Source organism: Salmo salar, chromosome 09, assembly GCF_965601325.2.
Source record: "Salmo salar chromosome 09, fSalSal1, whole genome shotgun sequence".
NCBI lineage: Eukaryota > Metazoa > Chordata > Actinopteri > Salmoniformes > Salmonidae > Salmo > Salmo salar.
In genome coordinates, this window is record NC_138299.1 from 71,326,973 (window position 1) to 71,349,661 (window position 22,689).

The window sequence follows — 22,689 nt, forward strand, 5'->3', positions numbered from 1 at the left end:
CAATCAGTGTCCATATTTCAGTTACTATTCCATTTAACCCATATTAATTTAAATTAGGAAAATTATGTTTATTCATGGTTACAGGGATAGCCTACTCGTGAGCGGATATATCAAAGGCACATGCATGTAAACTGTTTATCCCGAATAAGACCTTGAGCGGGCGTTTAGCTACTATCCGGAATGCTGTGCGCATGTTGCATCTTGTGGACGTTTTTGTCTTTTATTAAAACATTAAAACATCTAGTGGAAACTCCGCCCACTTCTACGACTTCGTTCATTGCGTTTGCTCTGTGTTCTCTCCTCACAACTACCTACTTTTTGGTGATTTAATCATGTCTTTGGAGGTGGAATCAGCAGAGTAAGTATTCTAGATATTCATATTTGCACAACTGTAAATGGTTGTTTGATTTGTTTCTTTATTATGGTTCACGTGGCAGGTCTAAACTCAGTCGAGGCCTACCAGTACCACAACCGGCAAGCAGCTTGTAGCCGTCCCCAGCTTGCTAAGCTAACATCACTTTGCTAACCAGCCTACTAGATACCTAGCTATGTTTCATTAGCAAGTGTTGTGTGTTTTTGTAACCACTAGTGGTCTTTTAGCTTATGTTATGATAGTCTTGCAGCCATATAGTATGTACTCGCTAACTTAGTGGTTCTGATAGGCTGGCTGGCTGGCTAGTTAGCTAGCTAGCTACATCGTTAATCAGCCCAGCTAGCTAACGTTAGCTAGTTTGCAAGCGAACGAGATAGACCGAGTTTGTCTTGCATCAAAACATGACATACCTTGATGGAGTCTACCTTGATTTTCAGCGTGATTCGTCTGATAATGCAGTACCTGAAAGAGAACAATCTGCACCGAACATTGACCACCCTTCAGGAAGAGACCACCGTGTCTTTGAACACTGTGGACAGTATCGAGAGTTTCGTGGCAGACATCAACAGTGGCCATTGGGACACTGTGCTGCAAGCTATCCAGTCACTCAAGCTCCCTGACAAGACTTTGATAGACTTGTATGAACAGGTAAGAAGTTGCCATGAATCTTGTTGGTGTGTTGCGTTTAGAATATGTATGTACCAGAACTGTATGTACCATCTAGTAATCTACTGATATGTCAATGTTTTCTGTAAGATGGAGTTAATATATTTGTTTGTTCCCCCCAGGTGGTGTTGGAGCTCATTGAGTTGAGAGAGTTGGGTGCAGCCAGGTCTTTGCTAAGGCAAACAGACCCCATGATCATGCTGAAGCAGACCCAACCAGAGAGGTACATTCACCTGGAGAACCTGCTGGCTCGCTCCTACTTTGACCCCAGAGAGGTGAGTTGACACCTCCCAACATTACACCCTACACAGTGGAGATATAACTCCGTCTGCACTGTTTTCCAGGTTCTGTCATGAGTCTGGTTATCTGTGCATCAGTTGCATGCTTGGACAACCTTTTATTGAACTAAAAAAAAAAAAAAAAAAAAAAAAAATCACCTTAACTTCACTTGTGTTCCCCTGAAATAAAGCATAAAGAAATGTCCTATAGAGTTTTGACCTGGCCATTTGTATCTATTTCTTCCATTGTCACTCAGAAATTACCCTGAGCCCGGATTCCTAAAAGCATTTTAAGGCTAAGTTCATTGTTAGAACCGTTGTAGGAGCAGTGGCAATTTTAGCATCTAAATCTTGGTGGGGCAAAAAACAATAAGTGGGATGCATGCCAGCAAAGCCACAACACATAAAAACATAGCTGATATATATTTATTTTTTTAACCTTCACTTAACTAGGCAAGTCAGTTAAGAAAAAATCTTATTTTCAATGACTGCCTAGGAACTGCCTTGTTCAGAGGCAGAGTGACAGATTTTTACCTTGTCAGCTCGGGGATTCGATCTTGCAACCTTTCAGTTACAAGTCCAACGCTCTAACCACTAGGCTACCTGCCGCCCCATATGGCAGACTTGCTTAAACAAATGTGGTTTCTACTTACAATTGAGATGTACAAACTATGACATAAGGGGACGACAAGCGGATAAGAGGCAATCCGTAATTTTGATTAAGACATTAATGAGCAAGCGACAACGTGTATATAGTCACTATTTGTTCAGCACTTTTTGAAATGTACAGCAACAGAATTCAGAACATGGGCCGTTCTTACAGTTTACTCCCTGTACACGTCAGAAACGTATGATAAATAAATGGCCATATAAACAGACAGTGAAAGCTCAACCAATATTCAATGATTACATTTATCTAAAACAGGTTATAGGCTAGATGTGCACCACCAAGTTACAACAGTAGACAGTAGGTGAAATGAAGACCAAATTATCAGGGTGAGGCACATTAAACGCCGTTTGGGTATTTGCGTGTCAAAAAAGATGCACGTCATTTAACACTATTTGACACCTTAAATAAGCCTTTAATTTGACACGTCAAATAACACAATTATATTATAGAATGTTGTGTGTGCTGAATTTGCACGTGCAAGCCAAGCACCACAACTACTATCAGTAGCACTGTCAAAGCTGTACAAAAAAAGGTAGCCAAACAAGCACACACCGGACCACGAACGATGTGTTTACAATACCGCGTTGGTGAAAATAGACCAGATTATTAGGGTGAGGCACATGGGCTACTAACAGCTTATTACACAACTTTTTATTTTACCTTTATTTAACTAGGCAAGTCAGTTAAGAACAAATTGTTATTTACAATGACGGCCAAACCCGGACGATGCTGGGCCAATTGTGTGCCGCCCTATGGGACTCCCAATCACGGCCGGATGTGATGCAGCCTGGATTCGAACCAGGTACTGCAGTGACGCCTCTTGCACTGAGATGCAGTGTCTTAGATACACTTATGTATACTGTAGTATTACTTTCTTAGCTGTCTCCCTTGCATATGGCATAATTTATGCAGCGGCATACAAGACATTTTTGGACTCACCTTGTGAAGGTGGCGCAGCAGTCCTTTGTTGGCAAACTTTGTCATCAAAGTCTGGCTTTCTCTGGATTTATGGTGGGAACTTGGGGGAAAAAACACAGCCACTCCATTGAATTTGAGATTTCCAACTTGTTGTGTAATGTTTATGGCCGATGAGCATCGATACGTTTTATCAATAATTTCTCCATTATTTCTCTTCATATGACACGGATTAAAAAGGATTTGCCAGTAGATTGTCGACTTGATGATGACTGCTAGCTAAGACTTTGAAAGTAAGATGTTGACGTGATCAGTCCAATCAAAGCTACTGTAGATAGAATGACATCAAATCCCGTTATATCTGTGACCTTGAGCTTTCTTGGATGGACACTTCTAATATAACTCTGGCAGAACCCAAGGGGTTAACATTTTCGAGCTCTAACCTTAGAATTGGGGATGACGTACTGTCCCATGAGTGACAGAAAACTGAGTCAATCACGACAGAAAACTGAGCCAATCAGGAGCACTGCTCTGTATTTTCTGCTGGCTAGCCCCACCACAGAAAGCACTGAGCTAGGCTGAAACACCTGCATTTTGGAGCTGCCTTACTCACTTCTACCTAAGTGTGGAGCTCAAAACAGGTGGTGCTCTGCCTCACCTGCCCCGAATGACGGGTCGCCGCTGTGTAGGAGCATCGTTGTGTCCCAAAACCATTGTTACTAAAGTTGCACTTGAAACGATTGTTATTTACAGACTGCCTCAGACCACTCGTAGAACAGCTAAGTGCGTTGTTAAATGCTTTTTTGCCCTTCCATGTCACTTTATATACAGAAGATCTCCCCTAAACACACAATCAAGACGTTTATCTGTCTCTGTGACCGCCGATAATTCAGAACAAAGTCGACTACAAATAAAAAGTTCATGTTTTTGCAATTGTTACAAACAAGCAATGGATAAAAATTAATTAAATGAAAACTGATGACTGTATTAAAAGATGAATACAGTTTAGGCTATATAGGCCTATATATTTCAATCATATTGAAATCATTTTCATGTTCATTACATTTAGTTATATTTTGCTAATTGCAGACTTCAGTCATTTTTGCCCCAATATAGTTAATAATGCGTAACAATGTGTGCAACAATGTGCCAAATCTTGATTTAAATGTATTATTTGCCTATTGGGTAAGCATTAGAATAAGCCGCCTAAAAATTCAGCCATGGGTGATATCTTTCTAGGAGCTGATCCGTCGGCAGTATTGTGGAATAAAATGTAATATGATTTTGAATGGAGAAAGCTGATCTGAGAGCAGCGCTGCCTTTCTTTCAATCCTATCAGTATCGACAGGTGCCTTAGCGAACATTTTCTCTGCGTGCTTTTTTGGGGGAAACACATGTTACATCTTCGGCCATTTGAAAGAAGGGTGCATCGTTAAAACACTCGTAAGCTTAAGTTCCGTTGCTATCGGGAAACTGGGCCTGGGTCTGTTTTTTATGGTATCTTACGAGGTCCTGCAGTCTTGTTTGTCATTGCTCAGTGTCTGTTTGCACTCCTCCCTCTGTGTCCTCCCAGGCCTACCCAGACGGAAGCAGTAAGGAAAAGAGGCGCGTGGCCATCGCCCAGGCCCTGGCCGGGGAGGTCAGCGTGGTGCCCCCCTCCCGTCTCATGGCCCTGCTGGGACAGGTGGGTGACATGTTCCTATACCTCTGGGCACCCATAGGGTCTTTTCACGTTAGTTCAGCACACACAGTGTGAGCTATGACCAGGCTTATATTCTGTTGCAGCAGCTTGATGTCTCACATTTTGAGACCACCGATTTTAGTATTTTAACCACCATCTTTCAACCACCATCTCACTCAGTCCCTAAAATGGCAGCAGCACCAGGGTCTCCTGCCCCCGGGTATGACCATTGACCTGTTCAGGGGCAAGGCAGCCGTGAAGGACGTGGAGGAGGAGCGCTTCCCCACACAGCTCACCAGACACATAAAGGTACTGTATGCTCAGATGTGGTACTGTCAGTATTTTATTAGTGAGGATGGTTTTGATGCTGCTTCTTGGCCATGTCTTTCTTACAACAGAGATTCCTGTATCTCAATGGTACTGGTTTGGTTATGCAAAGCATAATTTAATCATGATGCATAAAAACACTTAATGCGTGACAACAAGAACAAGGAGTGCTGGTTGGGTGTTATAATAATGCAGTGTTATTCTTACTAGTTTGGGCAGAAGTCCCACGTGGAGTGTTCCCGCTTCTCTCCTGATGGTCAGTACTTGGTCACAGGATCAGTTGATGGTTTCATCGAGGTCTGGAACTTCACCACGGGCAAAATCAGAAAGGTACGTGTGTGATTCAACACCAAATGATACTCGGATTTGTGGCAATTTGGGAAATATCACTGTATTTCAATTCATGGAGTTTTGAAAATACCCTTGCTAGCATTTTGTAAAATGACCTAATCAAATGTTTGTGTGATAGGATCTGAAGTACCAGGCACAGGATAACTTCATGATGATGGACGATGCAGTGCTATGTATGTGCTTTAGCAGAGACACAGAGATGCTGGCCACAGGGGCCCAGGACGGCAAAATAAAGGTATGTACTATAGTGCTAAAAGATTAACTGAAGTCTTGGTTATTTTTCCATTTTTAAACATCTAATTGACCCGACGTCAGTTCAATTATTTGAATTCCATTTAGTTCAGGTTTTTTCTGTGAGTTCGATGTGCGGTTTCTGTAGCGCTAAATCAGATCACTCCTGAAGTGTGCAATGTAGTAGGGAGTTGTCGTTTCCAACAGACCAATATTCTACATAGTTTAGCGCTGGAAATGTGGTAATTAACTACAATAACTATAATCGACTACAATAACTATAATCGACTGCGCCCCTACTTAAACTTGTCCGGACTGCGAAGAGCAGACACGAAGACTGAAAATGTATGATCTAAGTCGTTGATGGTTGGTATTCAGCAGTTATAAAAGTATTGCTTATTGACTTAGTAGTGATGCGATATGACATTCCTTGCCAAAATAAAACATACCGATAACCAATATTTTACATTTTTGCGGCCGTTTTAGGACAGTTAAATAGTTAACACACACACGTGGACGCAGCGGTCTAAGGCACTGCATCTCGGTGCAAGAGGCGTCACTACAGTCCCTGGTTCGAATCCAGGCTGTATCACATCTGGACGGAATTGGGAGTCCCATAGGGTGGTGGCCCAGTCGTCCGGGCCGTCATTGTAAATAATTGGCCCAGTCGTCCGGGCCGTCATTGTAAATAAGAATTTGTTCTTAACTGAATTGTCTAGTTAAATAAAGGTTACACACACACACCACTGACCAAAAGTTATTTTGTTGGCATTTACGTATGTCCCCATTACCAGCAAAACCTAATTAAAACCTATTTCTTTCAGTTACTTGCTGTGCTGTTCATTTGTTCAGTCGTTTCATTCTCGACCAGGATTTCTATGGAACGCCGTTTGGGTCTTTGCGTGTCAAAAAAGATACACGTCAAATAACACTATTTGACCAATCAGGACCTGAATGTGACTGCATGTCAAATAATAATTTAACGCGTTAATACACTTTTTTTACGTAGTTATTACACATTGATTACACTACCACTCGTATTTATTATGTCACATAGATACGTATGCTATGATGCTGGTAAAGTTGTCTCGCGCACCTACAGTGCTGGTCATAAAAAAAGCTAGCTAGCTCATGGATGCAAACTATGTAGTTCTTCCTTAACAAAATAGCAAAACGACCATCTGTTTCAGTAGCTATAGTTAGCTAGCTAACTATATACCTAGGTGTCATCTAAAATAACCCTAATTTATAAGACGGTTCTTAATTGATTAATGGTAGTCGGACCCATTTTTGTGAAGCTAGCCACAATAGTGGACTTTGCGGTTAGCCTTCAAAATAAAAGTATGGCATAATTCTACTATTTATATTAATTTGCATCACTGTCAATGATACGCTTTTATTTTGAAGGCAAACCGCAAATTCCACTATTGTGCCTAATCCTTATTGTGGCTAGCTTCACAACCCGGTACGGTGCCTCATTAGCCAGATGAAGCTAGCTGGCTGCTTATAACGTTAGCTTTGTGCTACAGGGTTAAGTAGCTGGCTAGCTATTTATTTTCATGAACTGAAGTACAATTTCAATAGGCGAACAACAAGTGGCAACCTAGCTAATACTTACTCACAAGGATTCCTTAATCATTGTTAAGAATAATGAAAATGATTGTAGTTTATACTGGTCATTGTTTTCAGGCTGGTTGTATTGGTGCTAGCTAGGTACCAAGGTAAAGTTAGCTACCTCAGAAGTTGCGGTCGAACAAATTATGGTTTATTACTAATGCGGTATTATAAACAAATCGTTCGTGGCTGGTGTTTGCAGACTTTTTGTACAGCTTTGGCAGTGCTACTGTATATTTTTTTTGACACGCAAAGACCCAAACGGCGTTCCATAGTATCTATGTCGTGAAGCTAATAGCAGTGACACTATTACTGTGTAACTCCGGTAGGGCAACATCTGAAAAATAGCTCACTTGGTAGTGTGCACCAGTGCTCGACCAGTCGGCGAAAGCCAACATCGCCCACGACAGAGAACGGTTGATTGTCAAGGGCAATGAATTCCATTATCTTGGCTTTAATGGATTTCGCCTTTTGAGTTGTCTCGCTGAAATGTTCTTACCCTTTCAAATGACTGCTCGACTTGTTGATTGCTCGATCCACACAGCAGACATTGTGGGCTAGGTTAGGAATGCTCAGTTGCACATGTAGCCCAAAATTTTACGTTGCGCGATTACGCCCTGTAACTATGTTTTATAGGTATGCACGGTAGCTTTGACATCATTTTTTAACATCGGCGTCAAACTAGACATCGGGACGATACAGATGTTGGCATTTTTAACTAATATCATCCGATTCCGATATGTTCTCCGATTATATTGTGCATCCCTACCTTGAAGAACTACTAAAATAGTGATTTTGTCAGACAGCATAGGCAGCATCTCTAAAGAGATGAGATGACTTTTAATTAAATAATAAAGTAATCAAATGAAACATTTTATTAAAGTAATGTGAATAAATGATGATTAATAAGTGATCAGCTGTAATGGGCAATCCCTACCATCATGGGACTTTCATTAATATATTTTTTCTGTGTTACAGCATTCAACTAACATAATGCATTGTGCATATATAACGATAGAAATTCGAAAACCGTGTTTATTTTCTAAATAATCGAACTGAAACCGAACTGACCTCAAAAAGCACTAATCGCTCAGTACTAATGTACTGAGACTAAAGAGCCTTTCAACTTTCAAAACAATAACACGGTCTACACTGACTGAATAAAACATTAAGAACATCTGCCCTTTCCTTGACATAGACTGACCAGGTGAATCCAGCTATGATCCCTTATTGATGTCACTTGTGAAATCCACTTCAAACAGTGTAGATGAAGGGGAGGAGACAGATTAAAGAAGTATTTTTGAGCCTTGGGACATGGATTATGTACAGAACCAGTCAAAATATTAGACACACCTACTCATTCAAGGGTTTTTCTTAATTTTTTTACTATTTTCTACATTGTAATAGGGAAGACATCAAAACTATGAAATAACACATGAAATCATGTAGTAACCAAAAAAGTGTTAAACAAATCAAAATATGTTGGAGTGGGAACTCCAAGACTGTCGGAAAAGCATTCCAGGTGAAGCTGGTTGAGAGAATGCCAAGAGTGTGCAAAGCTGTCATCAAGGCAAAGAGTGGCTACTTTGAAGAATCTCAGATATATTTTATGTTTAACCTCTATGGGACCCCTTCGCGTTCTCATCCCGTTAACGGGATTGAGTTTGACAACAGCCAGTGGAAAATCAGAGCGCCAAATTTAAAATGGCTAAAATCTCAATTCAATTTTCTCAAACAATCAACTATTTTACACCATTTTAAAGATAAACTTCTCGTTAATCTAACCACATTGTCCGATTTCAAAAAGGCTTTACGGCGAAAGCATAAAATTAGATTATGTTAGGACATAAACTTCACAAGAAACACCACACAGCCATTTTCCAAGCAACTAGATGCATCACAAAAACCCAAAACATAGCTAAATGAAGCACTAACCTTTGACGATCTTCATCAGATGACACTCCTAGGACATTATGTTACACAATACATGTATGTTTTGCTCGATAATGTTCATTTATATCCAAAAACAGCAGTTTACATTGGCGCGTAATGTTGAGAAATATTTTCCCTCCAATCCTACCGGTGAATCAGCACAATGAGCACACAGTACGTAAATTCTCATCGTAAACATTGATCAATATAGAAGTGTTATGCACAGAATTATAGATACACTTCTCCTAAATGTAATCGCTTTGTCCGATTTCAAAAAAGGTTCACGGCGAAAGCACAATTTGCAATAATCTGAGTACAGCCCAGATGACACTAACAATTAGCAAACAGAAACCCGCCATCTTGGAGTCATTAAAACTAAGAAATTACATTAGAAATATTCATTTACCTTTGATTATCTTCATCAGAAGGCACTCCCAGGAATCCCAGTTCCACAATAAATGTTCGATAAGGTTCATATTTATTTCCAAATGATCCATTTTGTTTGCGCGTTAGGTTTACGATCCAAATCCACTACGCACGTGCTTACTTAGTCCAGACGAAAAGTCAAAAAAGTTATACTACAGTTTGTAGAAACATGTCAAACGATGTATAGAATCAATCTTTAGGTTGTTTTTATCATATACCTTGAATAAAATTCCAACCGGACCTATCCGTTCTCTTTAGGAGTGAATATGAACTCAGCTCGCTCCCAAGTCATTGCGCGTAACTTGAGCCCATACCTTATAATGGGACACCAGTTTACCACAGCTGGTATTCCCTTCAAATTCACCATAGAATCTTCAAACACCGTTCTAAAGACTGCTGACATCTAGTGGAAGCTTTAGGAAGTGCAAAATGAACCCTAAGTCGCTGTATACAGTCAAGGCAATCACTTGAAAGGACTACAAGCACCAGACTTCCCACTTCCTGCTTGGATTTTTCTCAGGTTTTTGCCTGCAATATGAGTTCTGTTATACTCAGACACCATTCAAACAGTTTTAGAAACTTCAGTGTTTTCTATCCAAATCTACTAATAATATGCATATTCTAGTTTCTGGGACAGAGTAGTAACCTGTTTAAATTGGGTACGTTTTATATCCGGCCGTGAAAATCCTGCCCCCTAGCCCTTAACACTTTTTTTTGGTTACATGTTTCCAAATGTGTTTTCATAGTTTGTCTTCACTATTATTCTACAATGTAGAAAAAAGTAAAAAATAAAGAAAAACCCTGGAATGAGTAGGTGTGTCAACTATTGATTGGTCCTATATGTGTGCTATTGAGGGTGAATGGGCAAGACAAAATATTTAAGTGCCTTTTTAAACGGGGTGTGGAATGGGTTTCCAGGTACACCGGTTTGTCTCAAGAACTGGAACGCTGCTGGGTTTTACATGCTCAACAGTTTCCTGTGTCAAGAATGGTCCACGCATTGAAGTCAACTTGGGCCAGCATCCCTGTGGAATGCTTTCAACACCTTGTAGAGTCCATTCCCTGGCGAATTGAGTTTTTTCTTCGGGCAAAGTTGTAGGGGGTGCTCAATATTAGGAAGGTGTTCTTAATGTTTTATACACTCAGTGTATATCCATGCGCAACCAACAGGCACGCCAGTAAACATCCGGTGATGCAGCGCGCCATAATGGCTAGCTAACTAGTTTGTTGGCTAGCTGGCACAAAAATTACAAGTTTGTATTTCTTGATCCAACCAAAAAAATCAGAACGAATGAGAACACTCACTTGTTGCTACCAGATCCACTAAACAAAATAGGACAATTGTATTTCCTGTTTTATTATCCATTTGCTCTAGTGGTGTTAGCTGTGTTTGGCTAGCACAGCAAATAACCACAGAGCTAACGTGATGCGACGGTAAAGATAAGCCTCCCTTGTTAGCCAGCTAGATGGATGAATTTCTCTCACGACAGCCAGCAATATAGCTAAACTAAATGTAGCTAGCATACGAGTCCAATGTTTGACGGCCACATTGTTTACATCTAAAGTCAGCTAGCAGCAGTAACTATCAACCCCCCTCACTAATCTGTCTCTCCAAGCTTTTCGTGTGCTTCCTGAAACGCAACTGTATTTTACCCAGGTGTATTGCCCACTTAGTTTCAATTAACATAGCTACTGTAGTTTTAATGAACCGCTAGCTTGTGCTAGGCATGCATTGTCGACCTCATGTTACGAGACCTAGCTAGTGGTTTGTTTACATGTAGTAAAGCTAGACTATAATACACTGGACAAAAAATATAAACTCAACATGCAACAATCTGAAAGATTTTACTGAGTTACAGTTCATATAAGGAAATCAGTCATTTGAAATAAATTCATTAGGCTGTAATCTATGGATTTCACATGACTGGGAATACAGATGTGCATCTGTTGGTCACTGTTACCTTTAAAAAAAAGTATGGGCGTGGATCAGAAAACCAGTCAGTAGCTGGCGTGACCATCATTTGCCTCATGCAGTGCAGCACGTCTCCTTTGCATAGAGTTGATCAGGATGTGGCCTGTGGAAATGTCCCACTCTTCAATGGCTGTGCAAAGTTTCTGGATATTGGCGAGAACCGGAACACTGTCGTACATGTTGATCCTCCCAAACGTGCTCAATGGGTGATATGTCTAAGTATGCGAGCCATGGAAGAACTGGGACATTTTCAGCTTCCATAAATTGTGTACCGATCCTTGCGACATGGCCGTGCGTTATCATGCTGAAACATGAGGTGATGGCTGCGGATGAATGGCACGACATTGGCCCTCAGGATCTCATCATGGTATTTGTGCATAAAATGCAATTGTGTTCATTGTCCGTAACTTATGCCTGCCCATACCATAACCCAAGGCTTGGCATTCAGTTTTTTAGCCACTTGTCCTTCGCGACAAGTAGGAAAGATTTTTTTACTTGTCCGAAAGCTCAAGTCATTTATGGTCCGTAACACCATGGGCCATAAAGGTGACTGTAAATTGTGTTATATGATGCCAGGAACCATTTCACAAAATAATCTTCATTATTATCGCTGGTATTGACAATGGAAGGCTGCTGGTCTCTGATACCATGTATTATATCTCTTGCCGTTGTGGCCTTAAATGTTATTATTACATTGCCAGTGTTGAATTGAAGAGAATCCTGGACAATTGAGTGCTTGAGAGACTGTTTCAGAACCGTGGTATGGAGCATTGGTTTCAACTGCACACCAGTATCAACAGCGGGTTGGACATTTGCGGTTATAGCCTACACGAGTGCCGGTGGAAAGTTATTTTAGTACGTCAGACATGACAATTAAATGAATACATGCTAAATAGTTGACTAGCGAGTTAGCCAACTCAATACATATTGTGTAGTTTGGATGGTTATCAAGTTGTAGAGTATATCATTATTTTACCTGCTGCGCAATGTGTCTCGCTCTCTCTTCTGGCAACTGCTCACTGGCAAACATGCAGGTGATGCACACAATGACTTTTCCAGGATTTTCATTGCTCACCAAAAGTGAGCTATAACTGGGAAAACTAATTAACTAGCAATGAATATCAACATTTGTGCACACACAGTTAGGCTCACTTTGATATTATTATTATTTTTTTAAACGCATCTCTCGACCGTGTGATATAAAGACAGTTTGCGCCTGTCAATACAGGCCTGCAAAAATTATACTCCAATGCACTCTGCAGAGATTGGGAGGTAAGTGCGTAACACATCACATACAATTCTGATTGGAGTAGCCTAATTGTTTGATATTGTGATTTTGGGGAGATTTTTTGTGGGGACAATTTAATGTATAATCTATTTACCCTGGGTAAGCGGACAAGCTTTAATGTCGAGCCCTGCCATAACCCCACCTCCACCATGGGGCAGTGTTCACAATGTTGACATCAGCAAACCGCTCGCCCACATGATGCTATCTGCCCGGTACAGTTGAACCCGGGATTCATCCTTGAAGTGCATACTTCTCCAGTGGCTATCGGAAGGGGAGCATTTGCCCACTGAAGTCGGGTACGACGCCAAACTGCAGTCAGGTCAAGACCGTGGTGAGGACGTCGAGCACGCAGATGTGCTTCCCTGATTTCTTTGGCTGTGCAAACCTACCGTTTCATCAGCTGTCCGGGTGGCTGGTCTCAGACGAACCCGTAGGTGAAGCTGGATGGTCCTGGGCTGGCGTGGTTACACGTGGTCTGCGGTTGAGGCAGGTTAGACGTGCTGCCAAATTCTCTAAAACAATGTTGGAGGCAGCTTATGGTAGAGAAATTAACATTAAATTCTCTGGCAACAGCTCTGGTGGACATTCCTGCGTTCAGCATGCGAATTGCACACTCCCTCAACTTGAGGTATCTATGGCATTGTTTTGTGACAACTGCACATTTTAGTGGCCTTTTATTGTCCCCAGCACAAGGTGTGTAATGATCATGCTGTTTAATCAGCTTCTTGATATGCCACACCTGACAGGTGGATGGATTATCTTGGCAAAGGAGAAATGCTCACTAACAGGGATATAAACAAATTTGTGCATATGGTACATTTCTAGTGTATTTTATTTTAGCTCATGAAACATGGGACCAACACTTTACATGTTGCGTTTTAGATTTTTGTTCAGTATACAAATGCTAGAGCTGACACCTTGTGGTTATAATGTTGAACTGCATATGATTACACCAGGATCATACATAACATGAAGCAAACAAATATATTTTGTAATTAAGTCAAATGAACCTTTCTGAACACCTTCATGATGGTGATATGTGCTAATATCGTCTCGCTCCTGTGCGTGTCATCCTGAAGGCCTACCTTCATTACAAGGGTAGGGTTGGCACTAATCCATTTCATGACGGCATGTACACTAGCTGTAGAAGTCAAATCTGGTGTCCTTTAACATGGTTAGCCTCGTTGTCTAATGAAAAAGAACCCAGACACTGCTCTTGCCATGATCAGCCTTTTATTTTCAAGTTATTAGCAAATGATTCCCACACAAGTTCTCAGACGTGAATGCTTTTAAATATTCCCAATAGTATCATATAAAATAGAGAGAACGTCAACAAAACGTCAATGTGTGACGATTTGCTAATCCTGTTTCAGTATAGAAATGACAAGCCACATGAACAAGTTTATTGGACATGCCCACGAAGCCGATACTAATCCTATCATATGTCTGCATGAGGCATGCTTTCCAAAAATAATCTCACATCCACTGTAAGCTATGGAACCGAAAGGTTAGAGCACGGATAGTGGGGGCAAGACAAATACCCTTGACCACAGTGAAGAGGGTCACTTTTACATGGGCAGCACAGTATCCATTTAATGTGAGAGTTACATCCCGGGATGCAAACCTTAATCAAATGACACTTGAAGCTAGCATACCAACCACTGGAGGAGAGTGAGTGTAGCAAAATTGCAGGAGGACTGACGGGTGCTTTCTCAATTCATCCTTTCTCGATTCTTCTCATCACTTTCTGAAAGCCCGTTGGAGAAGAAATTCAGAGGGGGAGGGACCTTGTACCTTCTCCAATACAGTTGCAATAGACTGAGTAGTCAAGGAAAGACAAATTGAGACAAAGCCCTAGTAGCCATCGTGTGGTGATGTCACCCACCCAGAGACCTGAAGTACTGTTATTCTAGCCCAACCAAGATCATGGTTTTGGTAGGATAATGAACGCTGCTTTGGGTGTATGAAGTGTTGCTGTAGACAGTGGTTGCATCCTAGGTCAGCCATACAGGGATTGTTACACCCACACCAATGATCATGGACATCAGCTGCAAATCTGTGCAATATCATCAGACAAAATTGGAGTGAGTGACAACCAAATAAAATAGGGAATGTTCAATGTCCAAACAATGCACTATGCTTAATTCAAAGAATCAAAACTTTATTTCATATCCTACAAAGAAAGCCTATGTAAATTACTAGTGGGTTTAGACACCCATCTTACTCCAAAACAAGAGATGATTGAATAGTGTCTAGTACAAATAATAAGCAGTATGTCTGGGCTGGGCTGGAACAGAAACCTGGACACCCAGTAGCTAGAGCTCTAGGAGCAAGGTTGGCCATGCATGTTCTAAATCTATGTAATATTACTTAAAAGTATTTTTGTAGTCCTACAAGCAGTAGGACTACAAAAGTAAACCAATATCATATATAACCCATTGGACATATACCCTTCAGTCTCCAGAACTTCATCTGCAGACTGGGTTAACAGCTTTCACAGGTCTGTATCTGAGGTTAGGAAACATCAAAATTAGACTGGGACTTGCTTCATTATTCTCAAGTGATATTACATTTGATATTGTTGCAATTGTGATTTGCATCGTCATAGTTCTCTGGAAATCGGTTTATTAGCTAGCTAGGTAGCTAATGTTGTTTTTAGCAGATCAAGCTAACGTTTGTCATACATTTTTGGGGGGTGGCTGTCTATGCTAACATTAGCTAAAATAGATGCCGTAAACCAATTACCTGTGTGCTACACATCATGCTGGCACCAACACCTGCTGCTAACTTTACTATCCATGCAGGCAACGCAGCGATGCTTCTTTGGGAAGTCTTTTAAATTGCAAAATAGATTTGTCCCTGATTGTAAGGACCATCCCACCCATGAATACTATGGTCGAAATGCTAATTTGACCTTGAGAAAATAACTAGACTAAGCTAGCTAGCCTAGCTGTTCACAGCTGTGATGGACCGGCTGTTTACAAACGCACTGGAAGTTCTTTTGGGGGTTCCAGGGTTCACTTCCACGCCTCCTTAAAAAGGTCTATAGGAGTGTCACTTTTCCATCAACTTTTGATGTTCAAACTTTTGCATTGAGTGTGAGTATCCACTCAACCATCTTCCCTACCTCGTGTCTCTCCTCTGACAGGTATGGAAGATCCAGAGTGGCCAGTGCTTGCGGCGCTTTGAGCGTGCCCACAGTAAAGGTGTCACCTGCCTCAGTTTCTGCAAGGACAGCAGCCAGCTGCTCAGCGCCTCCTTCGACCAGACCATTAGGTAACCTTCCGAAATGAAACTATTTTTCTCTCATGCTTTCTCTTTTCTAACTTTCTCTTTTTCTCACCAATGAACCATAACTGTTATGTTTCTGCGTTCCACAGGGTTCACGGGCTGAAGTCGGGCAAGTCGCTGAAAGAGTTCCGAGGACACTCTTCGTTTGTTAATGAAGCAACATTCACACCTGACGGACACCATATCATCAGCGCTTCCTCTGACGGCACTGTAAAGGTATGAACCCCAACGCTGCAAAAGGCTGCTAGAAGCCAACAGTTCCATAATGTACAAGTAAAAAAGGTATTTTCATCATATATTTTGACTTGCCTCCACCTACACTACATGCTGGTCGAACATCTCATTCCAAAATCATGGGTATTAATATGGAGTTGGTCCCCCTTTTGCCGCTATAACAGCCTCCACTCTTCTGGGAAAGCTTTCCACTAGATGTTGGAACATTGCTGCGGGGACTTGCTTCCATTCAGCCACGAGCATTAGTGAGGTCGGGCACTGATGTTGGGCGATTCGGCCTGGCTCGCAGTCGACGTTCCAAATCATCCCAAAGGTGTTCGATGGGTTTGAGGTCAGGGCACTGTGCAGGCCAGTCAAGTTTTTCCACACCGATCTCGACAAACAATTTCTGTATGGATCTTGCTTTGTGCAAAGGGGCATTGACATGCTGAAACAGGAAAAGGCCTTCCCCAAACTGTTGCTACAAAGTAGGAAGCACAAAATCGCCTAGAATGTCATTGAAAGCTGTAGCATTAAGATTTCCATTCACTGGAACTAAGGGGCCTAGCCCGACCCCATGAAGAACAGCCCCAGACCATTATTCCTCCTCCACCAAACTTTACAGTTGGCACTATGCTTTCGGGCCGGTAGCGTTCTCCTGGCATTCGCCAAACTCGGATTCCTCGTCGGACTGCCAGATGGTGAAGTGTGATTCATCACTCCAGAGAACATGTTTCCACTGCTCCAGAGTCCAAAGGCGGCGAGCTTTACACCACTCCAGCCGGCACTTGGCATTGCACATGGTGATCTTAAGCTTGTGTGCGGCTGCTCATCCATGGAAACCCATTTCATGAAGCTCCTGACGAACAGTTCTTGTGCTGACGTTGCTTCGAGAGGCAGTTTGGAACTTGGTAGTGAGTGTTGCAACCGAGTACAGACAATTTTTACGCGCTTCAGCACTCTGCGGTCCCGTTCTGTGAACTTGTGGCCTAACAATTCGCAGCTGAGCCGTTGTTGCTCCTAGACGTTTCCACTTCACAATAACAGCACTTACAGTTGACCGGGGCAGAAATTTGATGAACTGGCTTGTTGGAAAGGTGGCATCCTATGACTGTGTCATTTTGGCCTTACTGAAGAGCTCAGAGACTTTCAATCTACTGCTAATGTTTGTCTATGGAGATAGCATGGCTGTGTGCTCGATTTTTATACACCTGTCAGCAACGGGTGTGGCTGAAATGGCGACTGTGTGTGTGTGTGCATGCATGTGTATATTGACTTGTCTCCACCCTATACCAGATTGTCTAGTTCATAGTATGACCAGTATACCTGCATTTATAGCATAATAAATGTTCTCGGCTTTTGATTGTTAACTTTTGTCTGTGAATCTCTGTCAGGTGTGGAACATGAAAACCACAGAATGCACCAACACCTTCAAGTCCCTTGGCACCTCGGCCGGCACCGACATCACAGTCAACAACGTCATCCTGCTGCCCAAGAACCCAGAGCACTTTGTGGTGTGCAACCGCTCCAACACCGTAGTCATCATGAACATGCAGGGCCAGGTCAGGACTCAACTTGACCCCTTACGGTCGTCATAAACCCACTTATAACTGAATGAGTATGAAGTATTCATTTTGAATATTTGAAAATGATAGACATGACATGTATGACCTTGTTCCCTCTGTCCTCCAGATTGTGAGGAGTTTTAGCTCTGGTAAGAGGGAGGGAGGAGACTTTGTCTGCTGCACGCTGTCTCCACGTGGCGAGTGGATCTACTGTGTAGGAGAGGACTTTGTGCTCTACTGCTTCAGCACGGTCACTGGCAAGCTGGAGAGAACCCTGACAGTATGTTAATTCCAAATCATCTATATTTTAATACGGTATGCCTTAACTGCGGGAGGATCTCCTCCTACAATATTGCACCGATTTGTCTTCATTTCAGGCTCAGAAGAAGCGGGTAGCTCTCTTACTGGCCACATAATATTCTGCTGTGTTTTGTATTGTTTGCTTATTTACCATGCTCTCACAATGGAAATGATGCAAGCATTTGTAGGCCAATGTATCTGTAGAATGACTACATTGCCTATAATGCTCATTGATGGGTAATTCTAAATTACCATGGCAATTATGCATCACAATAGTTATATTAGGGTGTGTTCATTAATTCAATCTGGAGTGCCAGAGTGCGATCTGGGTGTTTTTGTAAATTCAGAGATTTGTCAGATTGTCCACTTCTTGTAAATTCGGAGCGTTCAGAGCGCACACTGGACGCTCAGGCCGAGGGGTAGGGTTGATCCGAGCGTTCTGACCTCACAACGGCAGTCAAGCACCCAACCTAACTTGCTAGCTACTTCCAGACACAAATGAGAGAACACCTCACTCTGACCATTTTACTCTCCCTAGCAGAGCTGGGTTGGCTGTTTTCATGTTATCCAGAGCGTTGTTGACTAAATGTACTGCTGGCAATTTAATGACGCTTTTTTTCCCCAACGTTTAGTGACACCGGCCATATTCAATGGGTGTTGTGTGTTCTTAAGTTATTCTACGCTCTGGTACCCTAAGACTAGAGTTATCTGAAATCGGAGTAGATAGCCAGAGTGAATTCACGAACGCACCCTTAATATGCAACATACAGCAATCCATGGTTGGCTGCTGTGCTTATAGCACCCTAAATCCCTGTGTGTAAAATCTTCAGCGGCAGATCCCTGTTTTCCCCAACTCATAAACTAACCCTTTCAAATAAAACAAGGCGCATAATGAGTGAAACGAGCACTAGGCCTCAACATGGGCAACAAACGTGAGCTGGTAGATTAGTCCGCCCACACGGGAGAGGTGGAAATTACATTCCCAGTTTGGATGCACATCGGACATGCAGGACCGACCAGTCCTAACCTACAGGTCTACAGTTTTTAATATTATAGATAACATGGCTTCATGGTAGGCCTATCAAAACATTGTTTTTTAAAGAGAGAACAAGCGCCATGATCCCACAGGAAATAGGCCTAGGGTAGTTTTTTATGCTCCGGAGAGAATATTACTGCTATATATCCAGACACCCAAAAACTGTACAGATTAACACATTTTGATTTTGCAGGTGGGGGAAATTGCATTGCAATCGTTAACATTTACCTCAAGCCTAGTTAAAACTGTAATTTCCCAAATTATAAAAATAAGAGTTGCCTATTTACTTGAAATAATTTGTGTGCTGATGTAATTTAGTCAGACAGGGTCAGGGACAATGCATGTAATTCAACATTTCTTTTGGGAAAAAAATATGCAGTACCTGTCAAAAGTTTGGACACACCTACTCATTCCATTGAGAGAATGCCAAGAGTGTGCAAAGCTGCCTTGACAGGGTGGCTACTTTGAAGAATCTCAAATCTAATATATATTTTGATTTGTGTAGCACTTTTGGTTACTACATGATTCCATATGTGTTATTTCATAGTTTTGAAGTCTTCACTATTATTCTACAATGTAGAAAATAAAGAAAAACCCTTGACTGGTACTGTATATTGTCACACCGGATAAGTGGAGTGAAATGTGTTGTTTTTACAGGGTCAATCATAGTAGTATGGTGCCCCTGAAGCAAACTAGGGTTAAGTGCCTTGCTCAAGGGCACAGCAGCAGATTTTTCTCCTTTTCGCTCGGGTATTCGAACCAGCGACCTTTCGGTTACTGGCCCAATGCTTTAACCACTAGGCTACCTGTCGCCCTAGTTAGATTAATGTAAAAGAGCCAGGATTGACTATAGACTAAAGGTTGTATTAGAAACTCATCATGATATCTTGTCTCCCCTACCCTAGGTCCATGAGAAGGATGTGATTGGCATCGCCCACCACCCCCACCAGAACCTCATCTCCACGTACAGCGAGGACGGCCTACTCAAGCTCTGGAAACCCTGAGCATAGCCCTGCTTAACCCCCCATAAGCCCCTTCATCGGCATGCCAGCTGCTCTGCCCATGGGACTGTGCAGTGTTTTCCCTACCATTGCTTTAGGCGGGCCGGGTAATGTCTCCCATCTAGCTCTGTTATTCAGGCCAAAATGCTTTGGCCTCAATTGACATCAATTGGCAGTCCGTGTTGCTGTTTCGGGGCTCCTGCGCCACGCCTAAGGCAAGATCTAGCTAGGGAAAACACTGGGGTATTGGGAGTGCAGGGATGGGCATTAAAACTTTTTTTATATATATTTTAAAAAATGATTAATGTAAATATATTTTTTAATTGCGTTTTTTCCCAAGAATGCCTGGTTCAATATTTTGCCTCGTGTCAGCCATTGCTTTGTTTTACTGCACAGCAAGAAATAAAAAGGGCTGTTATTTGTCTCCTTATTGATTTTTGAATCCCCGAATGCGATGGTATTCCTTTCCATGTGTGTTGACGTGTGTTCCTAGATGTGAAACGCATGGATTGCTGTTATGTATTGATTACGTGTCAGTGGTTGACATGTACCATTTCTTGTCTGGGCCAATAAAAAAATATATTTGACCAGGAAAAAAGTAAAAGTATTTTCTTTGTTGAGTAGCCCTCTTATTGAGCCTTGACAGTCAGATTTACAGTATAAGATGTATGCACTCACTACTGTAAGCCTCTCTGGATAAGAGCGTCTGCTAAATGACTGCAGCCTGACGAGCTGGTTCGGCTTGTTGACCAATAGGAAGGCTGAACAATCTTTAAGCAATTTTGTGTTGGCCCCCAGTATTTTATTTATAGAAAGTTTAGCATTCCACTTTTACTGCAGATATGTTCATTGAAATGAGTCCCACCGCGACACAGGCGCCATTTGGACTTCTAACCCCTTTTAAACATTCAGTTGGAGCTACAGATTTATGGATTGTACCATTAGATTCGCGTTTAATGGTTGAGCTACAAACTATTTAAAAGTAACATGTTTTGCTCTATGAAGCTACACAAGGTCAGGTGTTCTTCATAGAAGATTATAGGAAATTCCAGGACAGTGTCTATAATAGTCACATCAAACTCCACACAGTTGTCACTGACTAGTTGGATATTCAATTCACCGTGAGCAAACACTTTCTGCATTCATATAAATTCATTTTTATCAGGTTTTTGCTTTGTAAATAAAACTCATGAATGCAACTTTGTCATTGTTTTGTTTTCTCCTTGAAGCTGTGGTTGTCCTAAAAGGGAAATGGTAAATAGGCTAAATATGAGGGCTGGACATGCAGATAAATAAAAAGCCGATTTTTGCTGGGTTCTGGTATTAAGGATGCAGTCTGGAATGACAATGCAGAAATATTACATATAGCTCTTAACAAATTGAATAATTGTTACTTATGTAGGAGAGAAAGTCTTGGCTGCTTCCCAAATGGTTAGTGCACCTAGTGTGTAGTCATCGATGCCGGGTTCGCTGGGGCAGATGTGCCCTCGTGTGTAATTCCCAGTGTTGTGGGTTTGGTGCGCCAATGCTCCTTGGATTACAAACGCAGCTATGTGGGAAGTGAAATCTTAGAAAACCCAAAGATATGCACCGGGCTGACGTGGGATAATAGCATAGTAACAGAATGGGATGCCAAAGAGAGACTGCGTTCTAAACACTGTATCCCAAGCGAAGAGCACGACGCGCTTTTATGTGACCCGCCAAAGTCCGACCACCAGAAAAAAGCTAGCCGAAATCATGTTCGAGAGCTTCAGCACCAGTCAGTTGTATCCACGTATTCCTATGGTAGGACCAGTGGACTGAGGGCACGGACGCCCTTACCAGTCCCCGTTGCATGCCAAGTTACACGTCGTGCAGAATACGCAGGATGAAGCCTTGACCTCTTCTTACAGAAGTTACTGCAGGAGTCTGGGAGAAGATTGTGACAAATTAGGCCTAATGGATTTAATCAAGGCAAAATGTTACTGTATGTAGCCTGATATAGACACTGAATTAAAAGAGAAAGTGACAAGGTGCAATACAAGCTTCCAGATGGGGATTCTCTCTCATTGGGTAAGGAGTGTTCTTTGTCCAGAGGTGCTATTCCAGCCAAATATGATTGGATCCCATGATCCAAGACTTCCTATTATGGTCATGAACTGTACCAATAAATGTGACATCAAACTGAAGAGAGACATACTACAAAAAAAATCCTAATATGCAAAGGCACAATGTTCACTGGTCTTCCATTAAATGGCATCATGCAGTGGGACTACGGTTGTGGCATCCCAAGAGCGTCAAAACACATTGTGGCTCGGAGGTTATAAATTGTACCATTTAACAAGACAGAGCTCTGTTCGTAATACCTTAGTCATACAAGAATGACAAGAGATCCAGTATCCATCTTTATTAATAGGATACATTTATGATAAGATGATTATTGCTTTACAGTTAAAAGAAAACTGATGACAAAAAGCTACTTCAGAATACTCAGCTTCCACTTGACACCGTTTCTCATTTTTGGGGGTGGTGGGGTCTCTGAATCTGCAAAGAGGAAGAGCATATTTTATTAATAAAACT

The 22,689-nt window shown here is 41.8% G+C and overlaps 1 protein-coding gene across 1 annotated transcript; it reads left to right on the forward strand.

The window, feature by feature from the left end:
* Nucleotides 1-207: 207 nt before the first annotated feature.
* LOC106611639 (WD40 repeat-containing protein SMU1) lies at nt 208-21,329 on the forward strand. Its single transcript, XM_014212052.3, has 12 exons — nt 208-358; nt 811-1,021; nt 1,162-1,314; nt 4,476-4,586; nt 4,764-4,892; nt 5,121-5,240; nt 5,380-5,496; nt 15,873-16,000; nt 16,105-16,231; nt 17,623-17,790; nt 17,921-18,073; nt 20,035-21,329. The coding sequence occupies exons 1-12, from the start codon at nt 333-335 to the stop codon at nt 20,131-20,133; spliced, it is 1,542 nt and encodes a 513-aa protein (XP_014067527.1). The 5' UTR covers nt 208-332; the 3' UTR covers nt 20,134-21,329.
* The last annotated feature ends 1,360 nt before the right edge of the window (nt 21,330-22,689 follow it).